The 27404-nt window shown below is 41.1% G+C and overlaps 1 protein-coding gene across 1 annotated transcript; it reads right to left on the reverse strand.

Moving 5' to 3' along the window:
- Positions 1-5241: 5241 nt before the first annotated feature.
- LOC114287382 (cationic amino acid transporter 1-like) lies at positions 5242-26939 on the reverse strand. The gene is made up of 3 exons (XM_082886297.1): positions 26414-26939; positions 18703-19365; positions 5242-6096 (listed from the first exon to the last, which is right to left on the reverse strand). The coding sequence occupies exons 1-3, from the start codon at positions 26823-26825 to the stop codon at positions 5348-5350; spliced, it is 1824 nt and encodes a 607-aa protein (XP_082742423.1). The 5' UTR covers positions 26826-26939; the 3' UTR covers positions 5242-5347.
- Between the last annotated feature and the right edge of the window lie 465 nt (positions 26940-27404).

Consider the following 27404-nt stretch of genomic DNA (forward strand, 5'->3'; position numbering starts at 1 on the left):
CAAACAAGATACATATGCAATGTATTTAAACGCTTTATCATATACAATGATCAATCCAGGGACATATTCAATGTGTTAATTCAACCGTCATATGCAATGACATAATTCAAGTGATTAGTTTCAATTCACCTAATCATCATGCAGTGTCTACAACAATCAAGACTATCCTCCACCGATACCCCAAAACAGTTATTTCTAAACAGATAATAAATCTATCAAATAGGTAAATTATTAACATTTTAATAGGTGAGTGATTAACTAATCCAACTACACCATTCAATCCCATGTTTTTCCAATTTCATAATTCTCAACTCAATTTCATATTTCCATAATTTCCCAAATTAATTAAACAAATTAATTGTTAAATTTCAATTAGGGCTTAAACTCCCTATTCTTAAATGTTGCCCCCAAGGCCAAATTTCACTCATATTACACAAACAATTCCAATTTCAAGTCTCACATACATATTAAGCTCAAACATGGAGAACCCCTCTTACAATAATGTCAATTAAGGAAAGCTCGCTCGAGTGAAAAAACACAGCCTTCAGATCAAAAAGAGACGCAGACGCATGCTCGAGCGCAAGAATTCTCGCTCGAGCGAAGGAACCTTGGCTCGAGAAAAGAAACTAAAACCCAATGCTCGCTTGAGCGACAAAAGCTTCGCTCGAGCGAAGAAACCAAAATTTGGGCAGCAACCATTTGTTTCAAAACACACCCAACCCAACCGTAAAAAATGAATGTATGTTTGTAAGACTTACGAAAATATGTCATAAAATATTTGTACTTAAGATGACATAAATTTTATGTTGTAAAATATTATAACTTTACACGACATGTGCTAATGAACGTCACGAAAACTTCTACCAAAAAAAAATAATCCAATCCGATTTTTTTATGACATGCAAAAGTATGCCGTAAAAAATATATATTTTCATGGCATAGATAAATATGTTATAAAATATTCGCACTTAAGACAAAATACATTTCATGTTGTAAAATATTTAATTTTTTTTTTTTTTGAATTTAGTGATTTTTTTAGAAAATTAAAAAATATTTTCCTTCTAAGTATATGTAAATTATTTGAATTTAAAAAGTAAAAAAAAAATTATTTAAAAATTTACGCCACACACACTCTCATTCTAGATCCATACTTGTTTTTGTCCCAAACCCTCTCATTCTCTAAAGAAATTATATTTTAATTATAAATAACATAAAAAAAATTCTAGATGTTCTTAAATATTTATAAATTTCTAGTAGATATGAGAAATTTTTTTTTTTTCCCAATAAACTAGATATTCTAGTTACAATCTAGATTTTTTTTGGGCAAATTACATATACCCCCCTCGAGGTTTGGCTAAATTACAGATACCCCCTGAGGTTTCGGAAATTACATCCCGCCCCCTGAGGTTTGTATTTTCATAACAATTTACCCCCTGAGGTTTATATTTCATAACAAATTACCCCCTAATTTCTTATGCAAATATAGCATTCATGGGGGAATTCGTAATTTCCAAAACCTCAGGGGGTATCTGTAATTTAGTCAAATCTCGAGGGGGGTATATGTAATTTGCCCATTTTTTTTAATATAAAAATAATTTATATACTTTCACGGCTTGCAAAAATATGCCGTGAAATATTTATACTTAAAATGACATGCATTTTACGTTATAATATATCATAATTTTGCACGGCATGCATTAGTATGTAGTGAAAATTCTTACTAGAAAAAAAAATTTAAAAAAATTTATTTTCACTCTCATAATTTTTCCTCTCTCTGTCTCTCTCTCTATCTCTCTGTCTCTCTCTCTCTCTCTCTCTCTCTCTCTCTCACTCTGTATATATATATATATAATATTAAAAATACATTCTATGGTATATAAAATTATATCGTAAAAAGTATAATGATTTATGACATGCATGAAAATGTCATAAAAGATTATATATGGCACGCATAGTACGTCATAAATATATTAAAAACAACCTTCTACGGCATGCAACATTATGCCATGAAAAGTATAATGATTTATGGCATGAAAAAAAATGTCGTAAAAAATTTTATATGACATACAAAGTATGCCATTAATGTTTAATTTATTACTCTTTACAACTTTACTCACATGTCGTAAATCATGTCATATAACGACATTTGTGTGCATCCTGTGAAAGAGTTTTTACGGCATTCATCGTAAGTCGTAAAAGTTCAATTTTGTTATAATGATATCTTTTCCTATACGATACGACATGTATCGCATATCGTATAATTTTGACAACACTGTATACAACACAAAACTAAGGGATTGAGATTTCTAATTAGACTTTGTTTAGGTTCCAACTATAGAGATTTCATGACAAAACCATGCCCATGTTAGTATTCAAAACAGAACTGAGTCCATCATCCAATGGATCATATACTCTTCCATATGCAATCTTACAGTTCAGCAGCGCTTATATCGTTACCTTTTTAAGATAAACATATCCTGCTTTATCTAGACCATGCTTTCTCTCATAAAATCTTATTCTCTTGCAACCTTGATTCACGGTCCTTCAGGCTTTTCTTTAGTGCATGAAATAGAAATCTTACTTCAACCTCACCATTGCACTTTTGGGCCTTTAAATTCTCTTACATCCTGCCCCCAATTAAGCTACATCATTCATCTCACAACTGTGCATGTTTTTGACTTTAGCTTTCCCATGTTGCTGATTGCCCAGCACTCCATATCATAATTCATGACCAGCCTTGCCTAATAACCCCTAATTTCATCAATCATACAAGCATCTCTAGACGACCATTTATCAATTCTAACATCCTCTTTCATCTTTCCCTCATAAGAATAGTCCAACCAAGTAATCAAAACAGCCAAATTTGGGAGATCCAATCGATGAATCTGATTACATAACAGAAACCAGCACATCCATTTCCAAGCTAGTATCAAATATGTATAGTTAAATCCATATACAATCCAACATTTATAGATATTACTTCAAGGCATTCTAGTTTGAAGGGAAAAGAAAAAATGGATTACCAAGTCCAAACTTAAAGGAACCAACCAAACCCTTAGATAGTATGATGTGTAACAAACATGAATTTAAATCATCGTTTCTAAAGATTATTAAATAGAAAAAGTTTAATGAACATACTCTATAACTTGTATTATTATTATTATTCTCCATCCCTCAATTGAGTGTTTGATTGTATGTTTAAATTTTGAAAATGACCCTTTTACTTATCAAATTAGGCTTTAACTCTTATTGATTTGTATAAACTATTTTCAATTGAAACATATGAACTGAAATCAATGAATAAAGAAGACTACATAGACGAAATTCAAAGTTTAGAAATGAAATAAAAAGATGATGATTGTTTAGGTGATAAAAGTGAAATGAAAGTGATTGAATTATCAACTTGAACTCTTATAACAAAATAAGCTTTCAGATTTTAATTTTATCAACTTTAATTTTTTTTATTTATTTTCAATTTAAATTATCAGCTTATTTTTGTTATAAAAAATTAATTGTGGAATCGGATCATAACCAAATTATAAAAACCGACTTAGTTCGATTCTATTTTACAAATTTTATATTACAATAAATATGATATATATTTTATGTTAATAAACAAACTAACAATAATTAAGTTAGTCAATTTGATTAGAGTTTACAATTTCACAATGAAAGTTAGTGTTCATATCTTATAAGATACTTTTTATATTTTAATTTTTACATATAAAAAATAATAAATAAATATGCTAGTCTAGTTGAAGCTGTAACCAAAGTCTTAAAATCAAGAACTAGACCGATTTAAATGATTTAACCATTTTAAAATTAGAACTAAAATAGAAGCCAATAAAAATTAGATTAAATCGGTGATTTAGACCGAATTGAATCTATTTACCGATTCCGCTGATTGTTTTTTCATACCCCTAGTTGTTCTACTAGCAAATAGTTTATATGGAATATGCACTAAACAATATATAAATAGTTTATAAAAAAATATATTTAAAAGTAAATAAATATTTTATTAGCATGCTGGGCTAGGCCGAAAACCAAAAATTCCCAATCTAACCGGAAAATTGAATGTGTTTAAAAAATTAACCCTACTCGGCTCAATGACCCAAAATACTAATCCCAAACTCTGAAAAAAAAAGATTGGGTTGGGTCAACCTGTGGGCCAGTGTCCAATTCTGAGCTCAACCAAGCAACCCCAAGTCCAACCCATAATATAATTCTACATATGGTGAGAGCTTATTTTTTGTTTTTGTAAGAAAAATGTTAGGGGTCCAAAATATTTTACTAAATGACTTACTTGGATGTAGAACTCATATCATGTGGATCCCACACTCATTTGATAAAATATTTAAAATCCCTGACATTACTATTTTTGTAAGATTTGGTGAGAACGTAAATTGAGATTTGCTTTTTTTGGTGATTTTTTTTTTCCTTTTTTCTTTTTTTTTTTTTTTGTAAATTCAATTTGAATGCTACATGAAGAACATAAGCCAAATGACGGAATGGGAAGGCCTAGGATGTAGAAGATCATAACATGAGCGATTCGACAAATTTGGATTCCTATATACCCCTCATGGGGTACTTCATTATATGATATATATATATATGTATAATCCATTTGTATAGATAAGATATCATCATCTACATCTAGAAAGTCGTACGCTTTGGAAGAAGCTTGTACAGTTTGGGAAGGAGTTTTGATTGATCAAAAAGAAGAATCTACTTCAACCGATATGCCCTTAGGCACGGCCATACATAACATAGAAATCACACTTAGAAGGATATCTAAGCGTTGATTAGGTTTTTAAATTACACTTGCCGAATCAAATTATTATTTTTTTTTAAATCTATAAAAATTCATTAAAAACAAAAATAAGTAAGAAACAGTGAATTTTTTTTAAACTTATTTTAGCCTTCTCATTTTTTATAAAATATGTGTAATTTTTTTACTTTTTAGATTTATCTACACAATGACAAATCAAAATTTTTTTAAAATGTCATAATTTAAAAAAAAAATCACTAACAATAAAAATTTTAAAAAGAGGTCGCTAAAATTTGGGAGATCCCAAACAACATTTAAAATTCACTACAAATAAAAAGAAAAAAAAAATTAACAAAATTGCATTGAGAAAACCAGTCCCAAACCATGGAAACTCTTTCAATTATTAATGGAACAAAACTTTCCCACCATGCATATAAAAACTAGATACTTTCAAAAAAATATAAAATACAAAATGATTAAAACATAGAAAACACTTTTGCTTTTCACATAACATTCAATACATCAAACTCCCACTTTTGCTTTGCATATAACATTCAATACATGAAACTCCCAAACAAACTATTCTACCATTTGTAAGCTACTAACAGGACGAATTGCTTCAGAACTTTGATCATCCACAACCCCACCATCCTTGTTGCCCTCCTCAACCTTCCTCCAATCCCCCCCTTCATACTTCTTCGCCGTATCATACGAAGCATGCAATCCAAACAAGAAATAATACGCCAACAAAAAAACAGTCCAGACCGCAAACCTGATAAACGAGTCCTTGTCAATCGACCCAAGAAGAAATATATTGATCGCGATGGATGCAGAAGGCAACCATGGCACCAATGGGACTCCCCAAAGCTTGGCTTGCCTTGCCATGGGAACAAAAACCCTGAGCCCAATTGTAGCCAAAACCCAAATGGGACCTGTAATGCAGTACCCAATCCAACCCTTTTGGGAGAGTGCCCAGTAAACTGAAGTGGCGATCGAAGAGGCGAGGATGAGGAGGAGGCAGACGATAAGCTTGATGCGATCGGCTGGTGTAGTGACACCAGCCACGTAGTAGCGGCGGACAAGGAGGGCGAGGGCGACTAGCGTGAGGATGAAGAGGGTGGAGATTGAGAGGAGGTTTGAGATGATGCCGAGGTCGGTGAAGAAGGCGATAAATGCTGTGGCGACCAGCATGCTTACTGTGGCGTTTACGGGTGTGCCGGTTTTGGCATCCACTACGGCAAACCATGGTGGCATCATGTGGGTTCGAGCTATGTGGGTCAGATAGCGAGCCTGACCCACAGCTCCGACCAGCAACACTGATGTCATACCTGTCAAAATTAGCAAAATTATTAAAAACAATTTCAACAATCAATGTTATATATAATTCTAATTCGTTACTACTCCATCAATTTTCCCTTCAATTAATCTTTTTTCAAAAATTTTATATTGTTTTCTTTGGCAATTACCATTCGTCACTAATTCATATTCTTTGGACAAAAAATACTAGAAGCAAAATAATACTATGAGCAAATTGAGTTTTATTATAGAGATATTATATTTCATTTGAAAAGAACAACAATATTAAAATAGTTGTTACGTGTTTATCTAGACTACCTTATTTCAACTATTGAATATGAATTTGTTCTTCAAATGTTAGAACTGCCTCAGCTTTCAAAAACAATGGTCACAGTAACCACTTTTCAAAAGGAGAAAATGAAACAATTTTAATAGTTAAAGAATCCAAGATGGCATTCAAGCTGAGGAGCAAAGTGTAATTAATCATTTTCAATCCCACTGTTCTATGTTTTTAAAGTTTAATTTGTGGACAATTTTTCAATAGAGAATGCTACGGCTTCTTCAAGTTTATTCATTTTCAATAAAAAAAAAACAACAGTAACTGCGATTAACACATGCTCTATGTAACTTTTTATTTGCAAGTCATTTTCTAAATTTAATTCATTTGTGCAATTTTATTAGGTTAATTTCACCGAGACACAAATATTAGTTTATCCCCAATTTATAGACTTGTTCATTTTTATTCCTCAACTATAAATAAGGATTTAAAAAGCGAAAAGAAAAAGGTTAATGGAATACAAAATGATATTTACTACTAATTTATATAATCTAAATGTAATTAACCCTATTAATTATAAGAGTTTGACATGGATAGGCCCACAAGGCCTACGGCCCACAGCAAACCACCCCGACAGCTGGAAGCCATCTGGACATGGAGGGCCAACGGCATTCGGACACATGGCAGGTGGAACACCGGTCACATCAGCAGACAAAGATTTGCAGAGTTATTGCCACAACATATCACCATTAATGCAGCCCATCACAGCATTTATTACGACAACACCTCCCTGTCGGAACAGAGCCCCCTCACCCTGAACAAGGTAAGCTACGGCACAGGCTTTCGGCGGAAGGGGGCATGTCACAAGGGACAGTGAAATGATTACCAAAGGATATAAGCAAGAATAGAAGACAAGAGGAAGGTTAAGCTTTCTATCTCTCTCTCTCTCTCTCTCTCTCTACATTTTTCTTCTCTACTGATTCTCTTGCCGGAGGGTTCACGGGGGGACTGCCCCGTTCCCCTTTGGACTTGCTTGCAAGTCATTTGACGAAATCATCACCCTGGACCGGAACTTGAAGAGCTTGGACCAGCCCGACCCATCCACCCGGAACGGGCTGCATTATCAGTTGGCGCCGTCTGTGGGAACTTTGTGGTTTATTCGTGCGCTAGTTGTGTTCACTATCGCCGGAGCCCTCCTTTCTCACCGTTACCTTTTTCTCTCACCCGTCCAGGTGTATGGTCACGACTAGGTCCATGGCTTCTCACCACAATGCCGCCGATCATCAAACAGACCCTTCCCATCCAAACAACCCACCACAATACATCATCGAACTCACTAACAGCATTAACCGCATGGCCGAGCAAAATCAGGCCCTGATCAGTGCCTTACTCCAAAGAAACCTCCCCGTTCCACCTCCAGATATCCCACCCAACCAAGAAAGAACCCCAGGCCACACTGCTCCACAACCCCCTTCGCTCAACCCAGAAGGTTTACAAGCCCCTCCTCCTCCACATATAAGCCTACCGCCTCCACCTCCACAGCCGTCAGTCATAGCACTGGCTCCTGAGGGGGAAGCCAGCAGTGTCCAGCCTCCATTGACCGACCATGGCGACAACATTCCCCTCTGGGACGCTGAACTCCGAGCTATGAAACTCCAACTACAAGGGGTCATGCAGAACATTCAGCACAAGCCCTCAGTCACCGCCAACTTGCCTTTTGTTGCCTCCATCCACGACAAACCATTGCCCGCCAAGTTCAAGATGCCTACCATTAACTCCTTTGATGGCACGACGGACCCAGTCGACCATCTGGAAACATACCGCACCCTCATGATCCTCCATGCTTTCCCTGACGAGATCATGTGCCGAGCTTTTCCAGTGACATTGAAGGGATCAGCTCGGTTGTGGTTTAGCCAGTTACCGGCGGACTCCGTCTCCACCTTTCAACACCTCAGTGACTCTTTCCTGAGCCATTTTATTGGAGCCCAGCGTCAGAGACGCCCAGCCACCCAACTCCTTAACATTCGTCAGACCGAGGGGGAGTCGCTCCGCAGCTTTGTCACCCGCTTCAACACCGAAGCCCTTCAAGTAGCAGAGAATGACGACAAGGTCATCCTTACGGCTTTCATGGCTGGCCTGCGGTCGTCCGACTTTCTTTTCTCCCTCTCCAAAAACCCTTCAACCACCATGGCAGCCCTATTATCCAAAGCCCAGAAATACATGAATGCTAAAGATTCCCTGGCTGCTCGGCGAGAGCCAACCCTTAAAAATCCGACCCCTAGAGACAAGAGGAAAGACTCAGAACCCAGGACCGCCCAGTATAATAGCCAAACACCCCACTATAATGACCGACCGCACCGAGCAGACCGGTCGGCTTCGACCCGACCACCCGGTCGGTTCGAGCGGTACACACCACTCAACTCTCCCATAGAACACGTCCTCAATCAGATCCAGCGGGACTACCCCCTCAAGTGGCCCCTACCTTCACGAAACCCTTCCACTCGGAAAGATCAGTCCAAATACTGCCGTTTCCACCAAGACCATGGCCATACCACCGACGAGTGTATTAACCTCAAAGATCAGATCGAGACCTTCATACGCCAGGGCCGCCTCAGCCGATTCACAGACACCCGCCCTCCACAGAAGCAAAGAACCGACCTTCCCAGGAACAATCGCCGACACACACCACCCCGCAATCAAGCCCCACCTAACCAAGGCCACGATCGCCCACCACCACAGCCTCAGCCCCCAGGCAATCCCCCTCCACCAGTCAGAGAAATCAGAGTCATTTCAGGCGGCCTCGCTTGCGGGGGACCATCCCGCTCGGCTCAGAAGGCAGAGCTCAGAAAAATCAGGCAAGGCTCAGACAAAGCAGTGGCGACGATGGACCGACCTCCCAAACAGTCAAAACAATGGATCGAACCCATCACCTTCACCGACACCGACTGTGCCGGAATCCGTTACCTGCATGATGACCCCCTTGTCATTTCCGCCATCCTCTCCAACTACAAGGCCAGACGAGTCCTCATAGACAACGGCAGCTCTTCAGACATCATCTTTCTCAATTGCTTCCGCCAACTCAAGATTGGAGAAGAAAGCTTGTCTCCTCTCCAAACCCCTCTGGTCGGCTTCACCGGCGACCGTGTGACCTCCATCGGCTCCATCGATCTACCTATCACCATTGGCGAACACCCGCGGCGGACCACTAAGTTACTCACCTTTCTTGTGGTCGACTGCCCCTCTGTTTACAACATCATCCTTGGCTGCACAGCCCTAAACGCCTTCCAAGCCATCACATCCACATACCATCTTGCCATCAAATTTCCTACCGATCTCAGTATCGGAACTGTCCGAGGAGAACAGACCGTGGCCAGGGAGTGTTATGTCGCCTCACTCAAAGAAGTCAAGCTAAAAGAGGCCATGATCATCGAAGGGCTTGACGTCCGAGACGAGGACGAGCTGGTTAGAGGTGAACCCGTAGAGGAACTTGTTGAAGTTAACATTGATCCCACCAACCCACTCAAAACCGCCAAAATTGGCAGCCAATTACCTTCCCAAGCCAAGGCCGACCTTACTGCTCTCCTAACCGAGCACAGATATGTATTCGCCTGGACCCATTCTGACATGCCAGGATCGACCCCTCCTTCATAACCCACCGCCTCAGCATCGAACCCCACTTTCGACCCCACCGCCAAAAGCAACGCATTTTCCATCCGGAGCGCAACACTCTTATAGCCGCAGAAGTTGACAAGCTCCTCGAGGCCCAATTCATCAAAAATGTGGACTACCCTAGGTGGTTGTCCAATGTGGTCCTCGTCCGCAAACACAATGGCAAATGGCGACTCTGTGTCGATTACTCTAACCTGAACCGAGCTTGCCCCAAAGACAGCTACCCCCTTCCCTGCATAGATCTACTGGTCGACGCCACGGCCGGTCATCAAATGCTCAACTTCATGAACGCCTTCTCTGGGTACAACCAAATCCTGATGCACACATCCGACCGGGAACACACATCATTCATTACTGACCGAGGTACCTACCACTATTGTGTAATGCCGTTCGGGTTGAAGAATGCCGGGCCACCTATCAACGGCTGGTTAATGCTGTCTTCTATCACCAAATAGGCCGAAATATGGAAGTCTACGTCGACGACATGCTAGTCAAAAGCAAATACTCCTCCGATCACCTCACTGACTTACGAGAAACCTTCGCCACCTTGCGCAAGTACCAGATGAAGCTCAACCCAGAGAAGTGCGCTTTCGGCGTAGGATCTGGAAAATTTTTGGGTTTTGTGGTCAGTCAGCGCGGCATTGAAGCCAACCCTGAGAAGATTAAGGCCTTGGTTGAGATGCAGTCGCCTAGGACGGTCAAAGAAGTTCAAAGACTCACCGGCCGAGTGGAAGCCCTCAACCACTTCATTTCCCGCGCAACAGATAAGTGCCTACCTTTCTTCAAAGTTCTTCGGCAGACTTTTGAATGGACAGCCGAATCCGAAGAGGCTTTCCAATAGTTAAAACAATGCATGGCCAATCCTCCCCTTCTTTACCAAGCAATCAGGGGCGAGCCCCTCTTCCTCTACTTAGCAGTATCGAGCACCGCAGTCAGTGCAGCTCTCCTCGGAGAAGATTGCTCAATCCAACGGCCGATCTATTACATCAGTCGGGCTCTCAAGGGAGCGGAGCAGAACTACCCCTTACTAGAAAAACTGTCCCTGGCCTTGGTCATTGCCTCCAGATGTCTCCGCCCATACTTCCAAGCCCACTCCATAGTGGTCCTCACCGATCAGCCCCTGAAAACGGTCATGCAGCAACCAGAACTCTCAGGTAGACTGAAGCAGTGGTCAGTAGAACTCAGCCAGTTCGACATCTCCTACCGTCCTTGGACAGCAATCAAGGGACAGGCTGTAGTTGACTTCATCCTGGAGTTCACCAATCCGACCCCGACCACTACCCCTCCGCTCCCACCAACTCCAACAAAGCCAGAAGATCCTCATTCTTGGACTCTCAATGTCGACGGTTCGTCTGGACGAGAAGGAAGTGGTGCCGGCCTCATCCTCACCTCCCCCGAGGGCAGCTACTTCAAATGTGCCCTCCGTTTCTTGTTTGAAGCAAGCAATTACGAGGCCGAGTATGAGGCATTGATAGCAGGTCTTCATCTTGCCAAGGACATTGGGGTCAGCCACCTCCGAGTATTCAGCAACTCCCAGCTCGTCGTCGGTCAGATGACGGGGGACTTCGATGCCAAGGAAGACACAATGCGAGCTTACAGGGACATGGCACTCCCCCTTACTCGCCTCTTCACTACCTTCCACATCAGGCACATTCCTCGGGCGGAAAACTCCAAAGCAGAAAAGATGGCTCAGTTGGCCTCTGCTGACCATCCTAATCTCAGCCACGATGTCCGCCTCGAATATCTACACCACCCAGCCATTTCACCCGACCTACAAGCTGTACAGTTCATCCAAAACGAACCCATCCCTTGAGCATCCGATATTCTCCTATTCTTGACCACAGGGACACTCCCAGATGACCAACAGCAGTCAGCCAAAGTCCGATCTCGAGCATCCAATTACATCATTATCGACGGTGTATTATACAAGCGCGGTTTCTCCCAGCCATATCTACGATGCCTCAATCCAGCTCAAGCAACTTATGTAATGCAGGAGATCCATGAGGGAATTTGTGGTAATCATTCAGGTGGCAGGTCCCTTGCCCACAAGATACTCCGTACTGGGTATTTTTGGCCAACTCTTAATCAGGATGCGACCGACTTCGTGCTCAAATGCGATAAATGTCAACGCTTCGCCAACATCCCCCATGCTCCTCCTACAGAGTTAATCACACTCCACAGCCCTTATCCGTTTGCCAAGTGGGGGATCGACTTGGTTGGTCCACTTTCCACCGGTCGAGGCTAGACCAAGTTCGCGATTGTCGCCATTGATTACTTCACCAAGTGGGTTGAGGCTGAACCCCTTACCACAATCACCGAGCGGAACACCACCAAGTTTATCTGGCAATCGATCATTTGCCGACTTGGCATCCCTCCAGCCATCATCTCCGACAATGGCAAACAATTCGATAACGCGAAGTACAGAAAATTTTGTGCAGATCTCCAGATTCAACCATGCTTCTCTTCCCTCGGTCACCCCCAAGCAAACAGCCAAGTTGAGATCACCAACCGTTCCCTTCTGAAAATCATCAAAACTAAGCTCGAAGCTGCTAAAGGCCTTTGGGCTGAGAAACTACCAAACGTGCTCTGGGCTTACCGAACCACTGCTCGCACTCCTACTGGGGAAACCCCTTTTCGCTTAACATATGGCGCTGAGGCGGTTATTCCGGCCGAAGTCGGTCTTCCCACCCCCCGGGTTTTACATCCGGATCTGGCCTCAACCGACGAGCTCAATCGAGCAAACCTGGACCTCGTCGAAGAGCTCCGAGAGACTGCTGCTGTCAGATTGGCTTCGTACCAGCAGAAAATGAGAACACACTACAACCGCAGGGTTCGACCACGAGAGTTCTCCGTGGGGGACCTTGTCTTAAGAGAGGCAACTCTTGCCACAAAGAACCCAACCGAGGGCAAACTGGCAGCCAAATGGAAGGGACCCTACGTAGTGAAAGCCTGACCCCGACCAGGCACTTACCGACTTCAAGACATGGCAGGCCGCGACCTCCCCCACCCCTGGAATGCGGAACATTTGAAGCGTTACTATCAATGAGTTCATACTTTTATATTGTCAACATTGTTGTATTTCCCTCTTTAATACATAATGCAAAATTCCGAATGAAGTTCTCAGCTTTCATAATTCAATTGTCTGTATGCCGCTCCCATGACATTTTCCCTTGCAGCACAAAGCCTCGGCCAGACCGAGCACTCAAAGCCTCGGCCAGACCGAGCACTCAAAGCCTCAGCCAGACTGAGCACTTCCAAGCCTCTGCCAGACTGAGCACTTCAAAGCCTCGGCCAGACCGAGCACTCAAAGCCTCAGCCAGACTGAGCACTTCCAAGCCTCGGCCAGACCGAACACTCAAAGCCTCAGCCAGACTGAACACTTCCAAAGCCTCAGCCAAACTGAGCACTTCAAAGCCTCGGCCAGACCGAGCACTCAAAGCCTCGGCCAGTAGGGGTGAGCATGGTCCGGATTGGACCGGATTGGGGTAAAACCAGGACCAATCCGTTATTTACGGTTCCTGAAAAATTGGAACCAATCCAATCCGTTTAAATCATGGAACCAATCCGAACCAATCCATTTAAATACGGATTGGATCGGTTTAGGACCACGGATTCACATAATTAAATAACAAATATATATATATAACACTTTAATTTCATAAAAATATAAACATAGCGATATATCAGTTCCATAATAGCAACATGTTTTTCTATAATAGTGACATATTATTCTTGAATTTAAACAACCATAAGAAAATACAAACAAAAGTAATAAAATAAGATATTATACGGTTTTAGGTTTGAGTTTAGATTTTATATAGAATAAGAGAAGATACTATTGGGGAGGATGTATAATAAAAATATAGACTATTTGTATACGGTCCGGATCGGTTCCAATCCGGAACCGTGGGGTTCAATCCGGAACCAATCCGTGGACTACGGATTTTTAATTCTTCAATCCGGAACCGGACCGCGGATTCAAAAAACCAATCCAAACCTATCGGATTGGACTGGACTGGATCGGATTACGGATTTCATGGATTTCTTGCTCAGCCCTATCGGCCAGACCGAGCACTCAAAGCCTCAGCTAGACTGAGCACTTCCAAGCCTCAGCCAGACTGAGCACTTCAAAGCCTCGGCCAGACCGAGCACTCAAAGCCTCAGCCAAACTGAGCACTTCCAAGCCTCAGCCAGACTGAGCACTTCCAAGCCTCGGCCAGACCGAGCAATCAATGCCTCAGCCAGACTGAGCGGCTCAAAGGCTCGCCCAGACCGAACACTCAAAGCCTCAGCCAGACTGAGCACTTCAAAGCCAAGCAAGACCACATTTTTAACACTTAGTCACATTTTGAAGCTTATTCACAATTCCAGGACTACGTTTTTACCTAGTTAAATTCTAAACATGTTCTCACATATTTTCATTTACTAATCAGATTATCTACTAACCCACCCGGTTTGTTTCTCCAATCTCCCCTCTACAAGTTTACACTTAACTGTTTAGTTACAATTTGCAATCTACCCTTTGTCCTCATCCGTGGATTCTTCATCCGTACTCATTGAACTAGAAGTACTAACCCCACTTGAATATTATGATTCTACAATTTCCTAATCCAATTTTTCAATTTTCATACAACTCCAATCTCACTATGCAGGGAGGAACTTCAAACTTAACTTTGCACGAAATTTTTATTGCATCATGTTTATGACCAGTTTTTATAACAAGACTTCATTCATTTCAGACAATACAGGCCATTTCATTTCACACAGTCATTTCACAAGACTTCATTCATTTCACACAGTCCACTGACAACATAAACGAAATAACATTTGTACACAAGTTCATTACAACAAAATTCTTCATTCATTCATTCATTCATTTACAATGTGTACACCAGTTCATCAAAAAAAAAAAATACAAACACAGAGCATGCCCAGCTCTTCTTCTTCTTGGTTATTCCTCCTCGCTGGATGCCAGCTCTTCTTCTTCAATGCCCTCGTCCAGGGGGGTCTGGGCCACATCATCTTCACCTATCGTTACACTACTCAGGTCCAAGTGTGGGAACAGCTCTTCAGCTCTGCACTTGAACATCTTCCAACTGTTGTCCCAGAACTCGGCCATTTCATGCTTGTAGAAGTCTGACTGCTGGAAGCTTTCAATCACCTCTGCCTCTGTCCTACCTCCAGTAGTCTTCCTTGATGGGCCCGCCCCCCCAGACTCTTGCCCAGCCAGACTCCTGGCGACAGCGGCGTCTACCGCCATCTGAAATTCGGGGGACCCTTTATATTGCTCCACTGCTGCGACGCACAGATCAGGGTAGGCCGCCCTCTCAGAAGCCGCCTTCGCCCTCTCTTCGTCCAGCTCTCTTTGTAGGGCCCCCCTTTCAGCAGCCGCCGCCGCCCTCTCCTCTTCCACCCCCTTCTTCAGACTCTCCAGCTCCGCCATCGCTTTCGCCTTCTCTGTTTCCCATTCCCTCATCAGCCTCCCCTTCTCCTCCTCCGCCTTGACGCGCTCATTCTCCAACCCCTTCAACAGCTCTTCAATTCTGGCATCTGCCTCATCTTTTTGCCTGACCAGCTCTTCGTTGCTGCTCATGGCCTCTTCATGCCGCTCGATCGCAACGGCGCAGGCCCTTTCAGACTCCTCCACCTTCTTCTGTTCGCCAGCCAGTTGGAACTCGAGCGACACGACCTTACGGTGTGTATCCTCCAGCTCCAACTTGACTGCTTGCAGTTCAGCATAGGCAGTCTTCCAGTCGGCACTGTCCTTCTTCAATTTGGCCAACTGGGCCTTAGCCTCTTCAGCCCTTAACTTGGCAGCCCCTGCCTTCCTAAGAAGGGCCCCTGCCAAGGTAGTTACCTCCATTTGGGCGGAGCATAACCCCCTCAGCAGGTCAGCCTCATTATATCTTGATGCCGCGCGCAGAGCTGTCTCCTCCACAATCTTCACCAAGCGGTCTGCCCCCGCCCTGGCTGGGCCTTCTTCTCCCTCCAACCTTCCAACTACCGCGCGCACATGATAGATTGCCGTGGCCAGACGAACCCCTCCTTTCTGGGGGGCAGGCCCCTTCTGGACCGCCTCAGTCAGCCCAGCCTCTACTTGCACTGTTGGAGGAATCTCCACAACCTCCACTGTTGGGATGACCTCCACCGCCTCTGGGGCATCCTTGGCCACAGGTACCTCCACTTCAGTTGGGGCCACCTTAGCCCTCTTGGCCCCAGACTCATCTGCGGCATCCTCTGGGGCACTCCTCTTCTTCTTCTTCTTTTTCAGAGCCTCCCCCTCTTTTCTGGCCTGTTCTTTTACAGGGTCTACGGGGGGCGGCCGCAGCTCAAAACTGCTTAAGTCTTTTCCCCCAATGGCCTTGGGCGTGGTCAGATCCTCTCCTGCGCGATCGGTTGAGGTGGTCGGTCCCCTCGCGCTTCCTTCAACTTCGTGGCCTTGGCCAGAACGGCCTGATCCTCTACTTCCTGAGCTTTTCTTCTCGCCTCCAATTCTACTCGGTCGAGGTCCCCACCATTCGGCTGCGGTCCCAGCCCTGCCTCAAACAATGCAGACGGCTGAACAAGCTCGTCCTATTTGGCCTTCTCTCTCTCTCTCCACTCCTTCACTCTTTTCACCCTCTCTTCAGCCATTGCCCCCAGTCTCGACTCCATCGACTTAGTTGGCACCTTCCAGATGGTGCGCACCCCCACTACCCCATTAGCAGACACGTAGAACCACCGTAGCCGCCACCCCTTGATCGATGTCGGCAGCCCCGCCACCAATCCCCTTCCCATCACCGCCTGTAGGGTTGTCCCTACGCCTTGTAACACGAAAAGAACTCGTCTACCGTCATGGCCTCCCCTCCATTCGCCTTGGGCCACGCACTCGCACAGGCCAGCAGAATCTTCCATGCATTGGGCATCAATTGCCCCGGCGCTACCTCCAGGCGATTCAACACGTCAACCACCACTTGGGGCAGTGGCAACCTCAGCCCACCTTTTAGCGCCTCCTCGTACAGGGAAAACTCCCCTGGCCTAGCATCAGACGGCCTTTCCCTTGATGTTGGCAGCAATAGCTCCACCTCCGCCAGAATCTGGTATCGTTCCCTGATAGCCTCCAAGTCCGCCGCAGTGAGTGTGGATTTGTCCACCTTAGTGTGCCACTGCTCCGGCCTTACCTGGCTTATTGGCCTTGGCGCCACTACCATCGTTTGCGATTGTCCTACCAATTTCCCCACCCGCACCATTCGTGCCTCCGTCCTGTATCGCACCGCTAGCTCCTCTGCATCATCGTCTCCCAGAGGATCCACCCTCACATCCCCCACTTCTTCTTGTGCCATTTCTAGGATTTGCTTACGAATCACTTCTGACGCAGGAGCAAGGAAGTTGGGCAAATGCTGCAAAGGTCTGTCATATGCAATGAAGGAATTAACACTTGGATATTTTGAGTTTTTGTACAAAGGTAGGTGAACCGAATTATACCCAAAACCCACGGTTTACCCGTATTCCATGAATCCACATTAATTTTCGCCCGTTTCAAAACCTTTCAAATCAACCGCCAAAACCGCCTTTTCAAAACCCCCCTCGTGACCTATCGTTTCATTTTTGCTCCAACGCTTCACTTCCCCCACGATATTACCACGTGTATGGCCACGATACACTGTCCCCTCCCTTTACCCTGTCCTTTCCATTTCACATCATCACATAGCACCACCCCCCCTCTCTTTTTGAGCTCCGCGCCGTCTTGGTCGGCACGCCTGGCGGCCGACCCCTTCCCGCTCTGCCACTCTCGCGGTTGGCACGCCTAGCGGTCGACCCCTCCCGCTCGGCCACCCTCGCGGTCGGCACGCCTCACGGTCAACCACTCCCGCTCGGCTACCCTCGTGGTCGGCACGCCTCACAATCGACCCCTCCTGCTCGGCCACCCTCGCGGTCGGCACGCCTCACGGTCGATCCCTCCCGCTCGGCCACCCTCACGGTCAGCCCCTCTCACTCGGCCACCCTCACGGTCAGCTTCTCCCGCTCGGTCACCCTTGCGGTCGGCACAGCTACCGGTCGGCCTCTCCACTCGGTTCGCACTTCTCTTCCTTATTACTATTCCCTTCGTTGGGCTAAAACTACACTCGGAAATGGGGAACTACTGACATAGATAGGCCCACAAGGCCTACGGCCCACAACAAACCACCCCGACAGCTGGAAGCCATCTGGACATGGAGGGCCAATGGCATTCGGACACATGGCAGGTAGAACACAGGTCACATCAGCAGACAAAGATCTGCAGAGTTATTGCCACAACACATCACCATTAATGCAGCCCATCACAGCATTTATTACGACAACACCTCCCCGTCGGAACAGAGCCCCCTCACCCTGAACAAGGTAAGCTACGGCACAGGCTTTCAGCGGAAGGGGGCACGTCACAAGGGACAGTGAAATGATTACCAAAGGATATAAGCAAGAATAGAAGACAAGAGGAAGGTTAAGCTTTCTATCTCTCTCTCTCCCTCTCTACATTTTTCTTCTCTACTGATTCTCTCGCCGGAGGGTTCACTAGGGGACTGCCCTGTTCCCCTTTGGACTTGCTTGCAGGTCATTTGACGAAATCATCACCCCGGACCGGAACTTGAAGAGCTTGGACCAGCCCGACCCATCCACCCAGAACAGACTGCATTATCAGAGTTAAAATTTAAATAAAAATTAAAAAAAGTACCTTTGAGTGCACCGGCGGCAACGATATATTTAGCCCAATCCCACCCAATAGCTTGGAACGCCACGGAAAACGGAGCATTAGCATCAATCGAGGCATACGGTTGCATAAGGCAAAGAGTAACAGCCAACAAGCAATACACAATGGTAGTAATCACCATCGATCCCACAAGCCCAATTGGAATATCCCTTGCCGGCTTCTTCGTCTCCTCCGCCATCGTCGACACAGCACCAAACCCAATATAAGCAAAAAACAACACTGCTGAAGCTTGAAACACCCCGCGAGGACCGAAAGGCGCAAAATCAACATAATTCTTCGTATCAGCTTTGATGAGACCGGCAATGATGATAAAGACAATGACAATGATGTGGACGATGGAAACAAAGTAGTTGAGGCGAGAAGAGGTTTTGGTGCTGACGACAGCGATGATGCAGATGGCGATGAGGACGCCAATGGCGATGGGGTCGAGCTCGTTGTAGCCTTTGGCGAGGCCGTGGGCGTGGATGCGGAAGTTTTCGGGTTTTTGATTGCAGAGGGTGGCGAAGTATGAGGTCCATGAACGGGCTACGGCGGCGCCACTGATCACGTATTCGAGGAGGATGTTACCGGCTGCTATGAAGGCTACGAAGTCGCCGAGTTCTACTCTTACGTAGGCGAATGAACCACCTGTAAAAAGAAATTTTCAGAGATTATACTTCAATGCCTGCATTTGGCTATAGCTGGTGAAAGATTTTACGAAATTTGATTTTTTTATGCAATGGTGTATAAAAAGTAGAGGGGTGATCATTGGTTCAATGATTAAGACTTAGTCTGATAATCTTGGAACATCAATTTGTGTATTATGTCAAAAATTAGGTATATATTCAACCTTTTCCCTCTAAACTTATATTAATGTGTACTAATTGGACGTTATTTTATTTTTGATTTATAAAAAAATAGAGAGGTAATGTGATTCAAATAAGTGCACTTATTTAGCTCTATACTCAATTTTTCTTCTCTCAAATACAAATTAATGTATACTAATTAAATATTAATTTGTTTTTGATATATAAAAAAGTAGAAAAGTGATATGACTCAAATAAGTATACTTATTTAGTTTTACGAAAAATAACATAAAAGAAAAAAAATTATAACAAAACACAAAAAATAAAAAATTCACAATCTTTAAGGGTGTGTTTGGTAACGTTTACGTTTTCAGTTTATATTTACAAAAATTTTATAAACTGGTTTTTGTTTATTTTTTGTTTATTTTTAGAAAAACATAAACTATAAACGCGTTTGGTAATTAACAAAATGTTTAAAAAAATTTAAAAATATAAAAAAGAGTGAGAAATGGCAAGTGGTGGCAAGTGGCGGCGGAAGACGGTGGTGGCAAGTGGTGACGGTGGGTGGTGGGTAGCTGGTAGTGGGTGGTGGTGGTGGGTGGGTGACGGTGGCGGGTGGCGGATGGTAGCGAGTGGGTGGTGGTGGGTGGCGGATGGTGGGTGGTGGAGGGTGGGCGGTGGTAGCGGGTGGTGGTGGCGGGTGGGTGGGTGATGGTGGCGAGTGGTGGGTGGTAGCGAGTGGGTGGTGGTGGTGGTGGTGGCGGGTGGTGGTGGTGGCAGGTGGGTGGCGGATGACGGGTCGTGGTGGGTGGCGGGTGGTGGCGGGTGGGTGGTGGGTGGTGATGGTAGGTGGGTGGGTAACGGTGGCGGGTGGTGGGTGGTAGCGAGTGGGTGATGGTGGTGGCGGGTGGTGGCAGGTGGTGGTGGTGGTGGTTGGTGGGTGGGTAGGTGACAGTGGTGGGTGGTAGGTGGTAGCGAGTGGGTGGTGGTGGTGGTGGTGGCAAGTGGGTGGCGGATGGCGGATGGCGGGTGGTGGTGGTTGGTGGCGGGTAGATGGCGAGTGGTGGTGGTGGTGGGTGGGTGAGTGACGGTGGCAGGTGGTAGATGGTAGCGAGTGGGTGGTGGTAGTGGTGGTGGTGGGTTGTGGGATGTGGTGGCAGGTGGGTGGTGGGTGATGATGGTGGTGGTGGTGGTGGTAGTTGGTGGGTGGGTGACGATGGCGGGTGGTAGGTTGTAGCGAATGGGTGGTGGTGGTGGTGGTGGCAGGTGGGTAGCGAGTGTGTGGTGGGTGGTGGGTGGTGGGCAGTGGGCAGTGGTGGCGGGTCGGTGGCAGGTGGCTGGTGGTGGTGGGTGGCTGGTGGTGGATGGTGGTGGCTGGTGGGTGGTAAGTGGTGGTGGCAAGTAAATGGCAGGTGGTGGTGGCAGGCGGTGGATGGTAGCGGCGGGTGGTGGGTGGTGGCGGGTGGTGGCGGGTGGATGGCAGGTGGGTGGCGGGTGGTGGTGGTGGTGGTGGTGGTGGCGGCGAGGGGTGGGTTGTGGTGGCTAGTGGCTGGTGGCTGGTGGGTGGCTGGTGGGTAGTGGTGGCGGGTGGTGGGTGGTGGTGGGAGGTGGGTGGTGAGTGGTGGTGGCAGGTGGTAGTGGGAGGTGGGTGGTGACTAGTGTTGGGTGGTAAAAAAAAAAAAAACTGAAAACTCAAAATGAAAACACATTTTTTGTGTTTTCATTTTTTGGCCAAATTTATAAACTGAGACCACTGATTTATAAATCAAAAATTTTACCAAACAAGTTTTTATTTGAGTTTTTAAAATTTTTGTAAATATAAATAGAAAATTGAAAACGTAAGTGTTACCAAACAACACCTACTTTTATTTTTTTGAACAATATTTATAGATGAAAAAGAGACGTACATAAAAAATAAAAAAACGTGTACCAAAATCACAGACGCTTGGTGGAGCAGTGTTGTTCCATTCCATATATGGTAAGTGTTTGCTAGTACTATTATATACTCAAAAAGAAGTTATTTAAACTTTTATAAATTTTAAATATGTGAACAAAATTTATTATGCATAGAAAAATGATTCAGTACTCTAAAATGGGAGCACTAATACCACTTCTAATGAAGTGATAGTGTAAGGAAAAAAAATTCAAAGGCCAAACTATCACATCAGTGATGGGATCTACATAGTGCCACATCATTAGTGGTGTTGAATTAATGGTTCGAAACATTTTTCTTATGCATATAACTAATAACATGTTAATTTTAAATCTATATGTTACATTTTATTTTCATAGTATAGTTTTAGTTAATTTTTCATATTATCCAGAATTATTATTAATTATAATTTATTTTTTTTATGCGAAGCATGATATAAATGCGAAGTTTAACTTCTGTGTAGTTCGAATAAGATATTGGACATTTTATGGGCTTATCTATCACAGTTTGATGATAATATTTATTTTTTTCAGTATTTATGTGTAGATGGGCTTATCTATCACACTTTGATGATAATATATATATTTTTTTTTCAGTATTTATGTGTAGATGATTTATGAAAAAAGTAAACTAATTTGATAATAATAGTTAAATAACTTTGTCTGATCTATTCTCTAAAAGATTGACAGTATACTTCGCAACAAATGTAATGTAATTACACTAATACATTTATTCTAATGGATCCAATTATAAAAATAGACACTAAAATAAGCCTTATACAATATTCTCTCGGATTGGGCTTCTTTTACATTGGTCATCTCAACTTTAGAAAACGTTTAGGTTTGGTAGATCTATTTTTGGAATCAATTTCGGTAATCTGAACCGTTCATATTTTAAGACTCTTTAAGTAAATAATTCATGTAAAAAATTAAAATGATAAGATATCGATAGTTATATATTTGAATTAAATTTGTATTATAAAAAGTAGATAGCTATTCTTGAAATTATACTTATCGTCTATTTTTTTTAAAACAAATATAATTCAAACATATCGCTACCAATATCTAATCATTTTTATTTTTATTCAATGAATCCTAAAAGGGAACGGTTTGAAACACCAAAAATCAATTTCAAAATAGGCTTACTATGTCCAAACAAATGGGCTTATTAAGTCCAAACTTCTCTCATGTTGAGATGACAACTTAAGAAAAGTGAATCTCCCACATAGAGAATAGATTCTTGGGAAACACTATGAAGTATACCTTTCAATTCAATGGGTGTGCACTATACGTACTTTCTAATAAAAAATAAAAATGACATAATTTTAATTTTCTGAATCATAACTAAAAAAAATTATCATAATTAAACACAACATGAAATATAATTAAAATAATATCATAACTATAAAAAAATTAATTATAATTAATGTTGTATATAATACGTCCTTTTTGAATGAATGAATATTAGAATTTCCCCTTATTCTTAAATTCTTAAATTGGATAGCTAACAACAGTGACAATAAATCATATTAAAGAAAAAAATATATATAATTCAATGTCATTTGATTACGATTGTGACTTTGAATTTTTTTGGTAACTAAGGGTTTGTTTGTCATCTTCTAAAAAAGTCAAAAGGTTAAAAAATTACTATCATATTTAAGTCACATCATCTTATTTAAGTCATATCACCTCTCTGTCATATCACTTCAAATCTAATCCATACCCAACTTATATTTCATAAAAAATTAAAAAGTACACTTATTTAGAATATTCCAGCACTTAATGACGTGATGGAACTATCTAAAAACAAAAAAACAGGCATATGCGGTCGCCTGATACCCTTACTGAATGCTAGCGCACTGCTTGAAGTGTGACAAAAAATTATTCCCAATGGCGTTGAGACCTATTTTCACAATTAAAAAAAATTCATTTTATTAATTTATTGAGTTATTTAAATTATATTACTTCTTATTTTTTTTACACATTTTTAAAAAAAATAATTTTTTTTTCTTCTTTCTCAATACAATATTTCCTAATTTTTTCCACCAAAAAAATATATATATACATTATGAATTCATAAAATTATGAGAAACATCATGAAAAAAATTAAATATCTATTTTTAATTTTCATAACTTTATTATATATCATGAAAAAAAGAAAAATGAAAAGAATAAAGAAAATAAAAAGAAATTGAGAGAGAACAGGAAAGAAAGATCACGAAAAAAAATTAAATATCTATTTTTAATTTTAATAACTTTTGGTGTCCTCCTTGTTATCTATAAATTTATTTTTTATTTGCTTAATCAAATTTAAAACTATACTCATACATAATTTTTCAAGCTATCTTAAATTATTATTTTTTCAATTTTAATATTTGTTGAAACCTTCTTATTATCTACAAATAGTCTGTTAATCAATAAGTATAAAAAATAAACAAATAAATTGAACCTTATTTGATATAATAAATAAATTGAAAATTATCTGTTACTCGCGCATAATCTTATAGCTATCCTATATGTTTTCTGTTGTTAATATTTTAAAATTCCTTATCTTGTAATATAACTTCTTATTGAGAGAAAATTGGAGAAAAAGTTTTAGCCAAAAAAAGAAATTGGTCAATCAAAATTGATATATCATAATTAAAAATGTAATAAATAAAAAAGAAATTGAGAAAGAGAAAAAAAAATCAGTCAAAAAAGAATTGAGAGAAAGAAATGGAAAAAATAGTGGAGAATTGATTCATCACAATTGATATTTTATAATAAAAAATACAATAAATAATCTATATATATCTCATAATAAAAAAATACAAATAAATAAAATAAAAAGAAATTGAGAAAGAAAAAGTTTCAGTCAAAAAAATTGAGACAAAGAACTGAGAAAAATAGTGAAGAATTAATTCATCACAATTGATATATAAAAAAAAATATATAGAACCCAAATAACAAATAAAGACTTTAAGAGAGAGAATTGGTTCATCCATAAAAAAAAATAAAATGAAAAATTGAAAAAATTCGCATTATAATGTCTACATGTTTTCCATCAATAAAACTTTTTTTTTTAAAAAAAATCACATTATAAACATGTAGATTTTTATATGGCAGTTTCTATGGAAAAAAATTCATAAAAATATGAGTTTAAAATTCACATTATAACGTCTACATTTTTTTATTTTTTTATTTAGTTTTATTTGTTATTTTTTCAATCAACACGATCAACAAAATAGAACAAAAACTTCTACGACTGAGAATATAAAAAATTCAAGACTCTTAAACAATTTAAAGAATATATATGAAAATAAATAAATAAAATTTTCAATCAATAAAAATATAAAAATTAATGATACTTAAATCATTTACCATCAAAGAGAAACAGTAGTCTTATTTACATTTTCTCTACCGTTATTCTTGAGAGAACAAAAATAGTTTTAAAATAGTCTTTTTATATTAATTTTTAAAAAATAAATTCTAAAAATATTGTTAGAAAATCAAACTGGTACACAACAATCCAGTAACCATTCTCTGTTGTACAACAACCTCCCCTCTCTCTCTCTCCCTCTCCCTCTCCCTCTCTCACACATGCCACCACACAACACCAGAAACCATTCTAACTATCAAATTGAATTAAATTTGATTTAAATTTGATTTTGATTTGATTTGGAAAATAAAAGATTTAAAATTCTTAAACAATCTACAGAATATATATGAAAAACAAAAAAAACAAAAATTTCAACTAATGAAAATATAAAAATTAATGATTCTTAAATTACTTACCATCGTGTCTTTCTTTTTTTTTTATGAAAAATAATAGTCTTAAATATATCAGAGATGAAAATGTGTTTGAATCACAGAGAAATATGTTTTGAGAAATTGATAAAAAAATTAATTTTTAAATTTTTTTAATTTATTTTATTTTTTTATAAATAAATTAGGTGAGAGACGATGTAACTTAAAATTAATAAAAAGCTGAAAGTTGAGTTTTTTTACCAACTTTTCAAAGAGCAAGCCGTGTCTTTTTTTTTAATTTGTGAAAAACAATAGTCTTGAATGTGTCAGAGATGAAAATGTGTTTGAAAAGTTTAGAATTGGGTTGGTTGAGAACGGAATTGGGATCCTTCCCTTCATCCCTCTCCTTTGTAAGGCTTTCGGACTCATTTTGAGGTCTAATTTTGATACTCTGAACCGTTCACATTTTAAGATTTATTCAATATATCATACTTATGAAAAATCAAATTGATCGGATATTAGAAAGTATGTGTTCGGAAAACTGTTTATTAAAAAATAGTTTGTAGTCGCAATTTTCTGAATACATACTTTCTGATATCCAATCAACTTGATTTTTTACAGGTATGATATAATGAATAAATGTTAAAATATGAACGATTTGGATTATCAAAATTGAGTCTCAAAGTGAACCCGAAAGCCCTGCAAAGAGGAAATGAAGGAGAGAGATGAAAGGGAGGATCCTTCCTCTTGAGAACGTGGGTGTGGGACGATGTGGATGTATTTATTTATTTATTTATTTTTATTATCTAATTACAGATGACAAAAGCTTCCGGAAACAAAAATTGGACCTCACTTAAATAACAACAATGATTCATCCCACTAAAAACATCACCACTAATAGCACTAATGCATTAAAAAAATAAAAAAAAATACAACTCCAAAACCAAAACATCACATCATTAATGGCGAGATCCACTGGCACCTCATTAGTGGGAGCACTAATTAGTGCTCCCAAACATTTTTCCTTAAATAAATAGTATAGATGGTACATCATATTTAAAAATAAATTAAAAAATTGGAAAAATAAGCTTGCTTCTCAATTTTTCCAAACGTTAGGCAATATTTTTTTTTTGTGTTTTTTTTGACGATTTTCATAACACCTTAATTTTTATTTTATTTTTTAAAATTCATGTTAAAAAAAAATTAAAAAGGTGAGAAGTGAGATAGCAAACCTGCAACAGGGATCTCCACGGCGAACTCAGTGTAACAGAAAACAGAAAGCAAGGCGGAGACGCCGGAGACCACGTAGGACAAGACGACGGCAGGTCCAGCAACGGTTTTGGCCTCAAGTCCGGTGAGGACGTAGATTCCGGCGCCGACCACAGCACCCACGCCGAACCAGATGAGGTCCCACCAAGTAAGAGTCCTCTTCATCTCGTTATTGCTCCGAGCCGTCACTTCCAACTCGGCCGAGTCGAGTGACCGAGTCAAGACTCGGTCCATCAGCCTCGCCGGAGTTTGCTTCAGAGCCTTCCCGTAGTTGGCCCAGCTTTGGAACGATTCTTCGGGGAGAAAATCGCCTTTTGAGAATGTGCAACCTCTCCGCTTGATTCCCTCTCCTCCCCCATCGTTGTCATACCCCATCTCTGGACAAAAAAAGGAAGTTTAATGGCCGTTTGGTTGCCAAGAAAATGAACGAAAATGTCTACATACAGGGGATATAACTGTCTAGGTTAGTGTTTCCAACACAACATAAAACGATACTGAAATTTTGTTTGGTTGCTGAGAAAATGCTCATAAACCATCTTTTAATGGTTTACTTGTTTCTAAAACACAACAGGAAGCGGAAAAGGCGTTTTAGAACATGTTTGGTTGCCGAGAAAACGATTCAGATAAAAACGAGATTGAAATTTTGAACCAAAACACATCCGAAATTCGATTTCTGTTTTCCTTCTTCTTTTTTCTTTCCATTTCCAGAGCAATCAAACTGAGTCGAGTCTTTCGCAGAAAATACAATTTATTGCAACAACAACAAAAAAAAATGAATTCAAAAGGTTTAATCTGAATACTATTTTTCTACAAAATACCTTTATATCTTGAAGATTTGTATACAAAACCTTTCAATGAAGCAGATTACAAAATGTTCTGTTCTGGTATATAAAGAATTGGCTGCCGACCCAAGGACCCAAGGACTCTTATAGAATACGTGACGCCTCTCAATTC

The sequence above is a fragment of the Camellia sinensis genome, chromosome 9 (genome assembly GCF_055761805.1).
Source record: "Camellia sinensis isolate YWXY chromosome 9, ASM5576180v1, whole genome shotgun sequence".
Lineage (NCBI taxonomy): Eukaryota > Viridiplantae > Streptophyta > Magnoliopsida > Ericales > Theaceae > Camellia > Camellia sinensis.